This window comes from Epinephelus fuscoguttatus, linkage group LG1 (genome assembly GCF_011397635.1).
Source record: "Epinephelus fuscoguttatus linkage group LG1, E.fuscoguttatus.final_Chr_v1".
Taxonomy (NCBI): Eukaryota; Metazoa; Chordata; class Actinopteri; order Perciformes; family Serranidae; genus Epinephelus; species Epinephelus fuscoguttatus.
Genome location: NC_064752.1, coordinates 6,052,732 through 6,064,379, shown reverse-complemented (window position 1 = coordinate 6,064,379; position 11,648 = coordinate 6,052,732). Strand labels below are relative to the sequence as shown.

General features: G+C 44.4%; 1 protein-coding gene across 1 annotated transcript; it reads right to left on the bottom strand.

Moving 5' to 3' along the window:
• Window positions 1–1,665: 1,665 nt before the first annotated feature.
• Window positions 1,666–7,344, bottom strand: pck1 (phosphoenolpyruvate carboxykinase 1 (soluble)). The gene is made up of 10 exons (XM_049589895.1): window positions 7,212–7,344; window positions 6,478–6,763; window positions 5,805–5,989; window positions 5,311–5,514; window positions 4,895–5,082; window positions 4,650–4,812; window positions 4,330–4,554; window positions 3,259–3,390; window positions 3,057–3,152; window positions 1,666–2,802 (listed from the first exon to the last, which is right to left on the bottom strand). Exons 2-10 carry the CDS (start codon window positions 6,699–6,701, stop codon window positions 2,345–2,347), a joined length of 1,875 nt encoding a protein of 624 aa, XP_049445852.1. The 5' UTR covers window positions 6,702–6,763; window positions 7,212–7,344; the 3' UTR covers window positions 1,666–2,344.
• Between the last annotated feature and the right edge of the window lie 4,304 nt (window positions 7,345–11,648).

Below are 11,648 nucleotides of genomic sequence, written 5' to 3'. Positions count from 1 at the left end.
GCTGTCCTCACTTTGCACAGATCGGTTGTGTGCAGGGGTGTTTCTAGGATTTGGGGGCATTTAACGTAGACTTCTGTCAGGGTTCAAGCCCTGTTTTGATGCCTTTTTGTACCTTATTTACATTAAAACTACAAAAAAGTGTGAATTTATTTTCATTGTTTATCATAAAGTAGACGGCAAGCCACCCAGCACCCTATCACAGGCCACTTTTGCCCGACGGTCTGTAAATTGAGTATCACTGCCTTATGAAGCCTGTTGTTTCTTAACGTGACATTTCTGTGACTCTCATGCTCATTTAAGGAACAAGAACATTTGCTATAAATTTGTTGTCCCAACATCAGTACGCTCCTCTTTAGACACAGAAGTTTGTCCTCTATACCAGTGATTTCCAACTGGTGGGTTGCGGCTCAAAAGTGGGTCACAGGTCTGTTCTGAATGGGCCACAAGTGACTCGCAAACATGTCTAGTTTGTTTAAAAAAATATCTTTATTTTTAATTACAGTGAATTTCCAACACAGAGCTGCATTTTAGGTGCCATTTCCTGCTGTCGAGTGAGTGACTAATGGATAGCTACTTCACAGAGACAGCTAACTACCTCAACAACATGGCCAAACACAAGTAGGACGCTGAATGTATTAAACTGTGTGGACCTTGAGCTAATGACTAAGGAGAAACTAAGGGCCGTATTCACAAACATTCTTAGAACACTCTCAGAGAGCTCCTAACTTTGAGTCCTAGCTTAGGAGTGATTTAGGAAAGTTCTCAGAGCAACTCTGAGCAAGGGAGGGTCACAAACTTTATCTTAGTGAGGAGGTGTGGTCGACCCTGTTGCTAGGTGTGATGTATTCTTTTAACAGATGTGATGGGCTGTCACAGACACACCCACTCTGTGAGCCTGCAAGGAGTTGAAATGAAATGAGCTGCTGACTGTGAGAATATTTCTCCGACCTCTTTGTGTTTCCACCATTTTCTCCTCTGATTAAGAAACTCTTAAGCCTCTTAAAAGTCCTCCTCCCTGCTCCTCACAGTTTTTCACCTTAGGAGCTCTTTTAAGGTCTAAGATGTTCTGTGATTAACTTTTGTCTTTACAAGGACCTTGTCTGAACTTTAAGGGGAAATTCTAAGTTAATGTCACTGGGAGCAACTTACTAGGAGGCTTTGTGAATACGGCCCATGGACCCCATGGTTGAACCAGTTGGAAACCACTGCTCTATGCTATGATTGCATTAGATGGGGGAGTGAGAGAATGAATGTTTCCTTTAGTAACTTTTATCATGAGTACATTTGCTTACTTATGTTTGCAGTGCTTTTCACAGCAGGTGAACAAGATGTTTAGTTGATATCATTTTACGATCTGGGTGTTTTACATTTCAGTTTTGCTCATGATGTGCTGCCCTATAATATCAGAAATTGAGCAACTTTGCTGCTGCTCTCTCTGCTTTTGGCTTTTCAAGTAGGCGCATGGAAGGGCAGGGAGGTTTCCACGTATAGGTGCACGAAAGAGGCTTTCAGCATAGGCCTAGGAAAGGCAGAGGGGCCCCAGGACAGAGCCATGCCGCCAAATATAACACTGCAGATGGAAATAAAGTTTACTTTGACTAAAGTGTTCCTGGCTGAAATACTAACAGAAACCTTCTTTAATAAAACAACCACAACTCAACCAGATACTTGAAAATACTTTTATTTCATCCTCCCCTTTTTAGGGTTCAAGATTACAGCAAAACAGAACAAGAGACACACGGTGTATAAAAATAAATTAAGGCAAAAAAAAGACAGGAACAGAAAACATTTACCCCATGTCCGGGGTCAAACAACACTGGACTCATTTGACAGTGTGATGTGCGCTTATAATAAGTTACTATTAAATATTAGAATTCAGACGTACAGTCGGACAACACATTGGAACAACAGAGTGCTGTGATGACAGCATGTGGATGAATGGAAAGGAAACACTTCCTCTTCAGATCAGCAGTCTTGACCTGGAACCACCCCGCTGTTGTATTTACGATGAGCACAGTGAGGACTGATTGTTAACTCTATAAATTCATATAATTATATCTCAACGTCCCCAGCCCAGGTTTAAAGGAAGTGTTTTCAGAATAATTATCTGAAACAGGCAGATTCCTAGTTAATTAATCAAAAAAACCTACAGCAGTAAAACAATTACTAGAGAAGAAATGATCTTTCATAAAGTTGTAAGGCTCCATTTAAAAAAAATGAATGCTTTATAAAAATCAGTTCTTCAGTCAAACAGTGACGAGACGTTCTTGAATTACTCACATTCTGTTCTAGGATTACAGTCACGCTCCCTCAGACTCGCTAACATGCTCCCCCTCTCCCCCCTTCACATCTGCTTCACTCTCTGATCCAGGAGCTCCAGCTGCCGAGCCACCTCGTTAGGCAGGTCATCATTCACCTGTGTGGTGAAGTACTTCCTCACATCCTCCACCTCCCTCTGCCAGAACTCCTGATCCAGGGAGAACAGCTCGTCCAGGTCCACGTTCCCCTTCAGGCCCTGGAGGTTGAGGGAGTCACTGCATGGCAGGTAGCCTATGGCAGAGGGCATGGCGCCAGCCTCGCCGTTCACCCGCCTGAACATCCAGTCCAACACGCGGATGTTGTCACCAAAGCCAGGCCAGAGGAATCCAGCAGTGGGACTCTTGCGGAACCAGTTGACGTGGAAGATCTTAGGGAGTTTGGCGCCGGGGCGGTCGGCCATGCTCAGCCAGTGAGAGAGATACTGGCCGAAGTTGTAGCCAAAGAAGGGGCGCATGGCGAAGGGGTCGTTCATGATGACCTTGCCTGCAGATAAGGGTGGACATGGAGAGGAGAGAGTTACTGAGTGTCTTTTTAGTTATTTCCTGGAACTTAAATGCGTCCTGACACAATCTAGTGTTTGGACAGGTCAATCATACGTCGCTTAAATCGACTTCCAGACTAAAACTTTACACAAATGAAGATCTTGGTGGTGTTTGGTGGCAAATAAATGTCCAAGCAATAAGTTCTTCATATCCTCAGGATGAGGAATATTTTCATGAGAAAGATGAGACACTGACCTTTGTGTTCAGCTGCAGCGGTGGCCTCTGATCGCATGGCTGCTCCAACAAACACTCCGTGTTGCCAGCTGAAAGCCTCGTACACCAGAGGGACACCTGAGAGGAAACGAAGAGTCATGAGTTAGATTCAAGATAATGATTTTCTTATTTTTTTTAATCCCACTGAACACTGTCTCTGTCGTCTCCTCTGGTTCCTGCTCACCTTGTGGTCTGCGCCCTCCGAAGATGATGGCCTCGATGGGGACTCCCTCTGGGGATTCCCACTGTGGGTCGATGATGGGACACTGCCCAGCCGGAGTGCAGAAACGGGAGTTGGGGTGAGCGCAGGGTTCACCTGGAAGTGGAGAAATGTAAGCTTTCAGTGTGTGATGTTCTCTTATTTTATCATAACTTTGTATGTATATCGTTGCTCCTTAAAACACATCTCCAACCATCTGATCTATTCAAAGTTCTCCCTTCAGTGAGAGAAAATAATGTGTTTTGACTCAGGTAAAGTGCTCCAGCAGCATGCTCATTTGCTAACTGTACTGAAACAGAGATTTTTCAATCTTTAATTTTTCTCCAGTCATGAAAATTAGATTTTTGAGTTTTGGATTTGATAATTAAATAGCCACAGTCTGAAAAAATGTGACTGAAAACCTACTTCTTCAAAATGTTTTGGCTCATCTTTACACCACTGACTGAAATCAAAATCAGCATGTTGAGATTATTAGTGATGGAGCTGAAAAACGAAGCCAATGCTGAAGTGCCAAAAACTGCAGTTCCTTTAATGGCCACTTGAGGCTGGCTCTAAGACCAAGACAATCCTCATAGACCCCCCTTTACAGCCTGGTAGAAAAAATGGTTTTGGTCTCTATAGCTAATTAAACCCCTGATGACAACTGTGCAAGGGATGAATTTTTTATTTACATGCCTTTTTTGCTAGCAAAAATTAGCATTAGCATTACCACAGTTAACCATAAGTGTAAATACAGTGTGCTAACCTAGCTAACAGCTAGCACTTGGGTTACCTCAACCCTCTTGTCCAAATATGGTCACTTATGGCTACAAAAATCAAGATGGTGACGGCCAAAGTGCCGAATTCAAGGCCTCAGAAGGGGAGTCCATAAACTAATAGGTGACGTCATGGTGGCTACGCCCATTATTTTGCACAGTCTATGTTGACCATCCTGTTTTCTGGTGTTGTTAGCTTGTTAATTTTCCTTTTCTAACCTGCACAATTTGCATTACCTCCTGTTTTTTGCAAGCTCTTCAAACATGAACACGCTCTTACCATCTTCTGAGCTCCAGGGTTTGTTCTTCCAGGAAGTGATGGTGACTCCCTCCGGCAGCGACTGGTCCATTCCCTCCCAGTGCACACCGCCATCGCTGGTCTCTGCAACATTGGTGAAAATGGTGTTCTTGTTGATGGTCTCCATGGCGTTGGGGTTGGTTTGGGCTGAGGTGCCGGGCGCAACTCCGAAAAAGCCGTTCTCTGGGTTGATGGCACGTAGATTGCCTGGCAACAGGGCGCAACAAACAATAGGAGTGTTAGCTTGTGTTATTATTATGAGGTGTTGATTTAAACTTCAGGTTGAGTCTTGGCTCCCTCACCTTGGCTGTCAAACTTCATCCAGGCGATGTCGTCTCCCACACACTCGACCTTCCAGCCGGGCAGCATGGGGCAGAGCATGGCCAGGTTTGTCTTCCCACAGGCGCTGGGGAAGGCTGCTGCCATGTACTTCTTCTCCCCAGCAGGGTTGGTGACGCCCAGGATCTGATCAGGAGACATGTTTAGTTTAGTCAAGCTGTTGTGGGAAGTCATATGTTAGAATTTGTTTTTTCTTCTCAGCCCTTACCAGCATGTGCTCCGCCAGCCAGCCCTCCTCCTTGGCAATCCGTGAAGCGATGCGCAGAGCAAAGCATTTCTTCCCCAGCAGGGAGTTTCCTCCATAACCACTACCGAACGAGACGATCTGCCTGCGATCTGGGATGTGGGCGATTAACGTCTGCTCAGGGTTACAGGGCCAGTTGTTCACCAAGGGTTCTGGAAGACACATTGGTTTATTTGAATCAGTCGACAGCTTGGAAGAAAGAGTGGACAGCATCATAATCAGTATTAATAGCTGAAGTATTATGGGTTATTTATAAGCAGTAATCATGGTTGAAATACCAGAAGTGCAACGGCAATACTGGTCATTTTCATTAGTATTCATAAGTATTCAGCACTGCCTTTGTGCTGCTGAATGACAGACAATCTAGCTTGGTGACGTACTTTTGAGCGGCAGAGGACAGCCGACGGAGTGCAGACAGCGGACGAACTCGCCCGTCCCCAGAGCGGACAGCACGGCCTTCCCCATACGAGTCATCACCCTCATACTGGCCACCACGTACGGAGAGTCTGTCAGCTCCACCCCAATCTTAGAGAGGGGGGAACCTACGGGGCCCATGCTGAAGGGGATCACATACATGGTACGACCTGAGGACAGAGACAGTAAGACATCATGAACATGCTTCACTGGAGCTGCGTTCTTCATTTTGATCTCAATTTCAGTTGAGTAGTTGAGATGAAATCCATACTTTTCTGCACATACTGCACATCAGCAGTGTTAACAAAGGTCACAGTGCTAGATTAGCTGCCTACCCAAATGTAAATTATAGTGATATTTAACAGCTTATCATTTCTAAGCTCTTGTTCAGAATGTTCACTTTTGTCATTTTGTTTTCATTTCTTCATCCTGTCTGATTAAACCTCGCTCTCTGTTGTACCTTTCATGCAGCCTGGAAACCGCTGACTCATCTCTTTGTCGAACTCTTCTGGGGACATCCAGCGGCCCAGCTGGCTGACTCCGCCATCCAGTGGCGTGGGCACCGTGTCCCTCCGGTCCCGGGTCACAATCACAGTCTTACTCTCAACACGAGCCACATCTCTTGGGTCGGTCCTGGCCAACCAGCTACAGGAGGAGGAGGAGGAGGAGGAGGAGGAGGAGGAGGGAGGTAGGAAATGAAAGTTTGATTACATTTTAGGATTTGCAGCAGTGTTGTTTGTTGATGTCTACCGGGAGGCTGGTGTGATCCGACTGAACGAGCTGGACCTACTGGTTTGTCAGAATGTTGACCTTTCCACATATGCTGTTGTTTCAACAGCTGATGATGACTAACTTATGCAAATTTTCCAAAGCAACAACATGACTGAGCAATCTGGCAGTTGCGTTAGGTTACACTGTCTCCATACACTGCTGACAGTCAAAAATCCATTTAAAACCTGCTGTTGTTTACAGATCAGATCGGGAACCAGACTTGCATCATTTCTTCTGTCTCACCCAGGTCACACTCCCTCCAGTCCCACCAACAAATATCAAAATACCTCGAACATTTCAAAACAAATGTGTATGTTTTGCCACACCAGAAACCACCTCAAATCAACCTCCAGTCAACCCACCAGTTCTCATATTTCTTGAGCTTCTTGATCATCCCCTGCTCCTCCAGCTGGGCCAGGATGGCGCGGTTCTCCTCATCGGAGCCGTCGCAGATGTGGAGGGAGTCAGGCTGGCACAGAGTCACATTGGCGTCCACAAACTCCTTGACCGCCGGGCTGAGGGCACAAAGGTCGCCCTGCAGGATCCTGGGACCGTTCTGGTTCTGGGATGGAAGCTGAGGGGGCATGGTGGTAGAGTGTGGATAGACGGAGATAGAAAAGACGAGAGGAGGTCTAGGAGTGGACGAGCCTGGAGACAAGATACAGATGGGGTGGAGAAGAAAGGAAAGAGAGGGTAAATTGAGGAGAGGAAAGGGGGGTGAGAAGGGTGAAGAGAGGACATGAGAATTGGATAAGGGTGAAGAAAAGTCAGCAAGAGGGTGAGGAAGAAAAGAGATGAGGGAAGAGGCAAAGAAAGCAGCGAACAAATTGGAGGAAAGAAAAAGATGGCAAGGGTAAAAGAGAGAAAGGATAGAAAAAAGTTTAGCACATTATTATAATAAAAAAGTCATTTTCAGTCTTTCTTGACTCTGTTAGCTGTTATAATTTGTCTAATTTATACTATTCTGCATAACAAATACTACATCAAATTTGCTGCAGCCTCCAGATCAGACTCTGTGTGATGTAGTAGCATCCCTCTGCAGATAACCTCCGTTTCCCTCCTCATATTACGCTGGAAATAAAGAGCATCAGGTTACCTTCAGTAGTTTGTGAGGAGCAGAGAGCCTCTAGCTTGGCCTCATCAGATGATGTGTCTGCTGGCTGTTTCAAGACGAGATGAGGATTCCTTCTCCCTCTTGGTTAGTTGTATCTGCTGTGGTGAGAGTTTTCTTTTATACTCTGGGATGTCCCACAAGAGGAGGAGGGGAGGAGGAGGAGGAGGAGGTGTGGGGGGAGAGGCTTGTCCTCTGGGCTATTTGCATGAACCTGTTGTTCTCCGCAGATCTGCAAAACACTTTGTTACAGGCCGCCGGTGAATTATTAATCAGCAGCGGGACGTAACGTTGTCGTCACATAACCGGTTCCCTCTGCCGGTGGCTGAACACTGATAGCTGGGCTCAGATCCCAAGGAGAGAGACAGACAGTTTTGTCCTCACCACTGCTGGCACTATCTCGCTCTATGACACACTCCTATGAATAGGAAAGTAAGAGTGATAACGCCCAGCTGTACAGTTTGATCGTTTTCCCACTGAAATCATGCTTCATTTTTTTGTTTCAAACGTCCCTGCAGTCTGGGTAGAGTCAGAAGTGTTGTGAAAAATCAAACAAAATAGGTGACGTGTTCAAAACTTTCTTTATAAACAGTCTCAGCTGTTAAAAAAAGTGCATTTGGGTGTCTTTTCTTTCAACACTTTTTAATTGTTAATCATCTTTCAGCTCAGATAAGCCCTGATGTAACCAGACAAACAATCCTGCAACATTAATTCTTTCCGTCTCTCTCTGCTCTCTGGGTGTGGAAACCTCCCGCTGCTGTTGAACTTTGACCCACATTACTAACTGATGTAAGCACAGCGTTCGACAGCGTCCAGTCTGGTGTGTGTAAGGGCAGCACCTTCTGTGCCTCCTCTTCTCTGCCTCCACTCTATTGGATGACAGACGGAGGCTCGCCCTCATGCAGTCAAAGGTCAGCTAGGGAAATGTGTGTGTGTGTGTGTGTGTGTGAGTGTGTGTAGGCGTGTGTGTGCATAGATGTGTATGTAGCAGTTACAAAAACTCTCTGAGTGAAGACACATTCAGCTTTTAAGGGTAAAAGTGAGTGTTGCAGTAAAGTAAGAAGTATTAATACAGAAGTAGAAGTTTCAGCAGTAATAAAACCAGTTGTACCAGTTGTCACGATCAGACTGGGAAAGTTCTTTACTCAGTCTTTGAAGAGGCTGATATGCTGATTATCTACAGGGAGCATTTGTGCTGTACTGGAAACTCCTTTAAAAGAAAGCAGAAAATTAGGAATATATTTGAATATTTAATAATAGTTCGGCCCTGAATTAAAATGCATCTTGCTTATTTCGAAGCCAAGAATCTTATGTCTATATATATATGCGTATATTTCAGTACAGTGGCATGCAAAAGTTTGGGCACCCCTGGTGGTTAAGTAAGTAGAAGATGAGCTGATTTCCAAAAGACATGAATTTAAAGATGAGACATGATTTTCAACATTTTAAGCAAGATCAGTGTGTTATCTTTGTCGCATACAATTCTAGACATTTGAGCTCTCAGACAACTTTTACCAGGGTCTCAGACCTTAATTAGCTTGTTAGGGTTCTGGCTTGTTCACAGTCATCGTTAGGAAAGCACAGGTGATGCAAATTTCAAAGCTTTCTAAATATTCTGACTCCTGAAACCTTGCCCCGTCAATCAGCAGCCATGGGCTCCTCTAAACAGCTGCCTAGCACTCTGAAAACTAAAATAACTGATGTCCACAAAGCAGGAGAAGACTATAAGAAGATAGCAAAGTGTTTTCAGGGAACTGTTTCCTCGGTTCATAATGTCATTAAGAAATGGTAGTTTACAACAAATGTGGAGGTCAAGAGGAGGTCTGGACGACCAGGAAAACTTTCAGAGAGAGCTGCTGGTAGGATTGTTAGAAAGGCAAATCAAAACCCTGTTTGGCTGCAAAAGACCTGCAGGACGATTTCCCAGACTCTGGAGTGGTGGTGCACTGTTCTACACCTGCACAAATATGACCTTCATGGAAGAGTCATCAGAGGAAAACCTTTCCTGTGTCCTCACCACAAAATTCAGCATCAGAAGTTTGCAAAGGAACATTGAAACAAGCCTGATGCTTTTTGGAAACAAGTCCTGTGGACTGATGACGTTAGAGTAGAACTTTTTGAGATCAAGTTTTTCTTTTATTTTTATAAGACAATAGCACAATAAGGGGGTTATGTGCACAACAAATTACATATAACATTGGCTCCAGTACAAAATGAAAAAAACCCCACACAAACAGGAAATACGAAGAAGGTCAAGAGCCAAAGGAGACTGAAAAGAAAGTCTGTGCTACAGTTCTGTAGAAATTCGATTCTGTCAAGCAAGATGCAGACAAATATCAGCCCCATCAATGTTGAATTATACATACAATGTACACATACACATATCTACACACATGCATACATCTACACATATGCACATAAGTACACAGATATAGAGATACACAGATGCGCACATACATACATACACACACACACACACACACAGGTCCCCACCTACTCAACCCCTCAACCCTTCCTATCATCCCCCCCAGTTCCTGCGAACCACCAGAAGGGCAGAAGGGACACCTGTCCAGCTGTTAAACGTGGGGGTGGATGGATCATGCTTTGAGCTTGTGTTGCAGCCAGTGGCACGGGGGACATTTCACAGGTAGAGGGAAGAATGGATTCAGTTAAATTCCAGCAAATTCAAGAAGCAAACATCACAGCATCTGTAAAAAAGCTGAAGATGAAGCGAGGATGGCTTCTACAACAGGACAACGATTGCCATGACCCTCACAGTCCACCAACCGGAACATCCTTAAACATCTGTGGATAGATTTTAAAGAGCAGTGCATGAAGACGGCCCAACAATCTCACAGAGCTAGAAGTCTTTTGCAGGAAGAATGGGTGAAAATCCTGCAAACAAGAACTGAAAGACTCTGAGCTGGATACAAAAAACGTCTAGAAGCTGTGATACTTCCCAAAGCGGGCGCTGCTAAGTACTGATGCAGGGTGCTCAAACTTTAGCTTCAGGCCCTTTTCCTTTTTGTTATTTTGAAACTGCAACAGATTGAAATTTAAAGTAATCTTGCTTAACTGCATGCCTTTTGGAAACAAGCTCATCTTCTTCACTCCCTACAGGAAAGACATTTTGAGCAGGGGTGCCCAAACATTTGCATGCCACTGGCAGTAGTTGTAGTTGCCGGTGCAGGAGATGGAACAAGTGCAATTGTTCTTCTGTGTTGTGCTTGTAGTAGTAGCAGTATTATAGTGCCCCAACAGTAGTAGTTACCATGGGTGATCGTAGGAGGGTATAAGTAGTAGTAGTAGTGGTGCTAATATGGCAGCTTTCTGGGGATTTTTTTTCTTGTGTTGTGTCCCGCCTGTACTTGACCTCAGCACTGATACAGTGACCAATCATAACTTCACAGAGAGTCTGATTAAATGCTGCGCAACAAGAGAAACAGGCAGGAAAACAACCTGCATGATAATGGCTCTTAAAGTTACACAACAGCCACTGCTCAAGTGTTTTATGGACAATATTCAGTCAGTTGTGCAACAGTCAGCAGTGATAAAACAGAGGATCTTTAACCTGGTCACTAAACTTTGGTGACACTCACGCTTGCTAACGTTTGTAGCATCAGAATAAAAAACCTAAAGCACTGAACGCAGACGAAGACTTTGGGTGAGGTGGTGACAGCAACATAAGTAGTAGAAGGAAACATTTGTACAATAATATAAGTATTTAATAGTTCCCTGGCAGACTGTACCTCTCACCCAATGCATGCTGGGATAGGCAAAAGTGACAAAAGAATCTCAACTCAGGGTTAACTGACCAGTTTTGTCATGGAAGCGGCTCACGTGTCATCAGGTGACCCAAGTATGGATTTTCTGTTATGTTGAGAATTTAGCAGCTAAAGAGGCTGATATTTGTCTCAAGGGTCGGCGACAAGCAAACCAGAGAAAAACAATTCACCAGGTGGACTTAAAAGCAACTCCAGCGGGATGATTATGTAAATGAGCAACAACTTAGCAGCTTTGTCAGGTGTATATCGGTGTTGTGTTTTCAGATTGTTCCGCTGCCCCAGAGTGCCCAAAAAGTAACAAACACAGAAAATATACAAACTTTTTAAATTGGGTTATCGAAGAATTGTGGCCAAAGTTTGAACTGAGCAAGACATTTTACTTTGTATGGTGACACTGTTTCTGTTTCATCCATAAAATGACCATTTGTATAAGAATCACTCGCCACATATTGTCTTCATGAAGAAAACTTTTCTCACATGCCTCTTTAGAGACTGAAGAATCCAAAAACAGCAACCTGGTTTCACTCCGAAGTCATTAGTCAGTGACTTCTGGTGTCAGACACAGACGAAAAAACCCGGGGGAAACATGGCGGGGCAATGAAAGTTAAGGCAGTGAAAGTTCACATAGGGCGGGTAG

Excerpts from the sequence above, each read along its gene's own strand:
- pck1 (XM_049589895.1), bottom strand. The coding sequence starts at position 6,701 with ATGCCCCCTCAGCTTCCATCCCAGAACCAGAACGGTCCCAGGATCCTG. Across the intron at positions 5,515-5,804 it reads GTTTCCAGGCTGCATGAAAG|GTCGTACCATGTATGTGATC; the intron begins GTACAACAGAGA and ends CTCTGTCCTCAG. Across the intron at positions 2,803-3,056 it reads CGCTGCAGCTGAACACAAAG|GCAAGGTCATCATGAACGAC; the intron begins GTCAGTGTCTCA and ends CCTTATCTGCAG.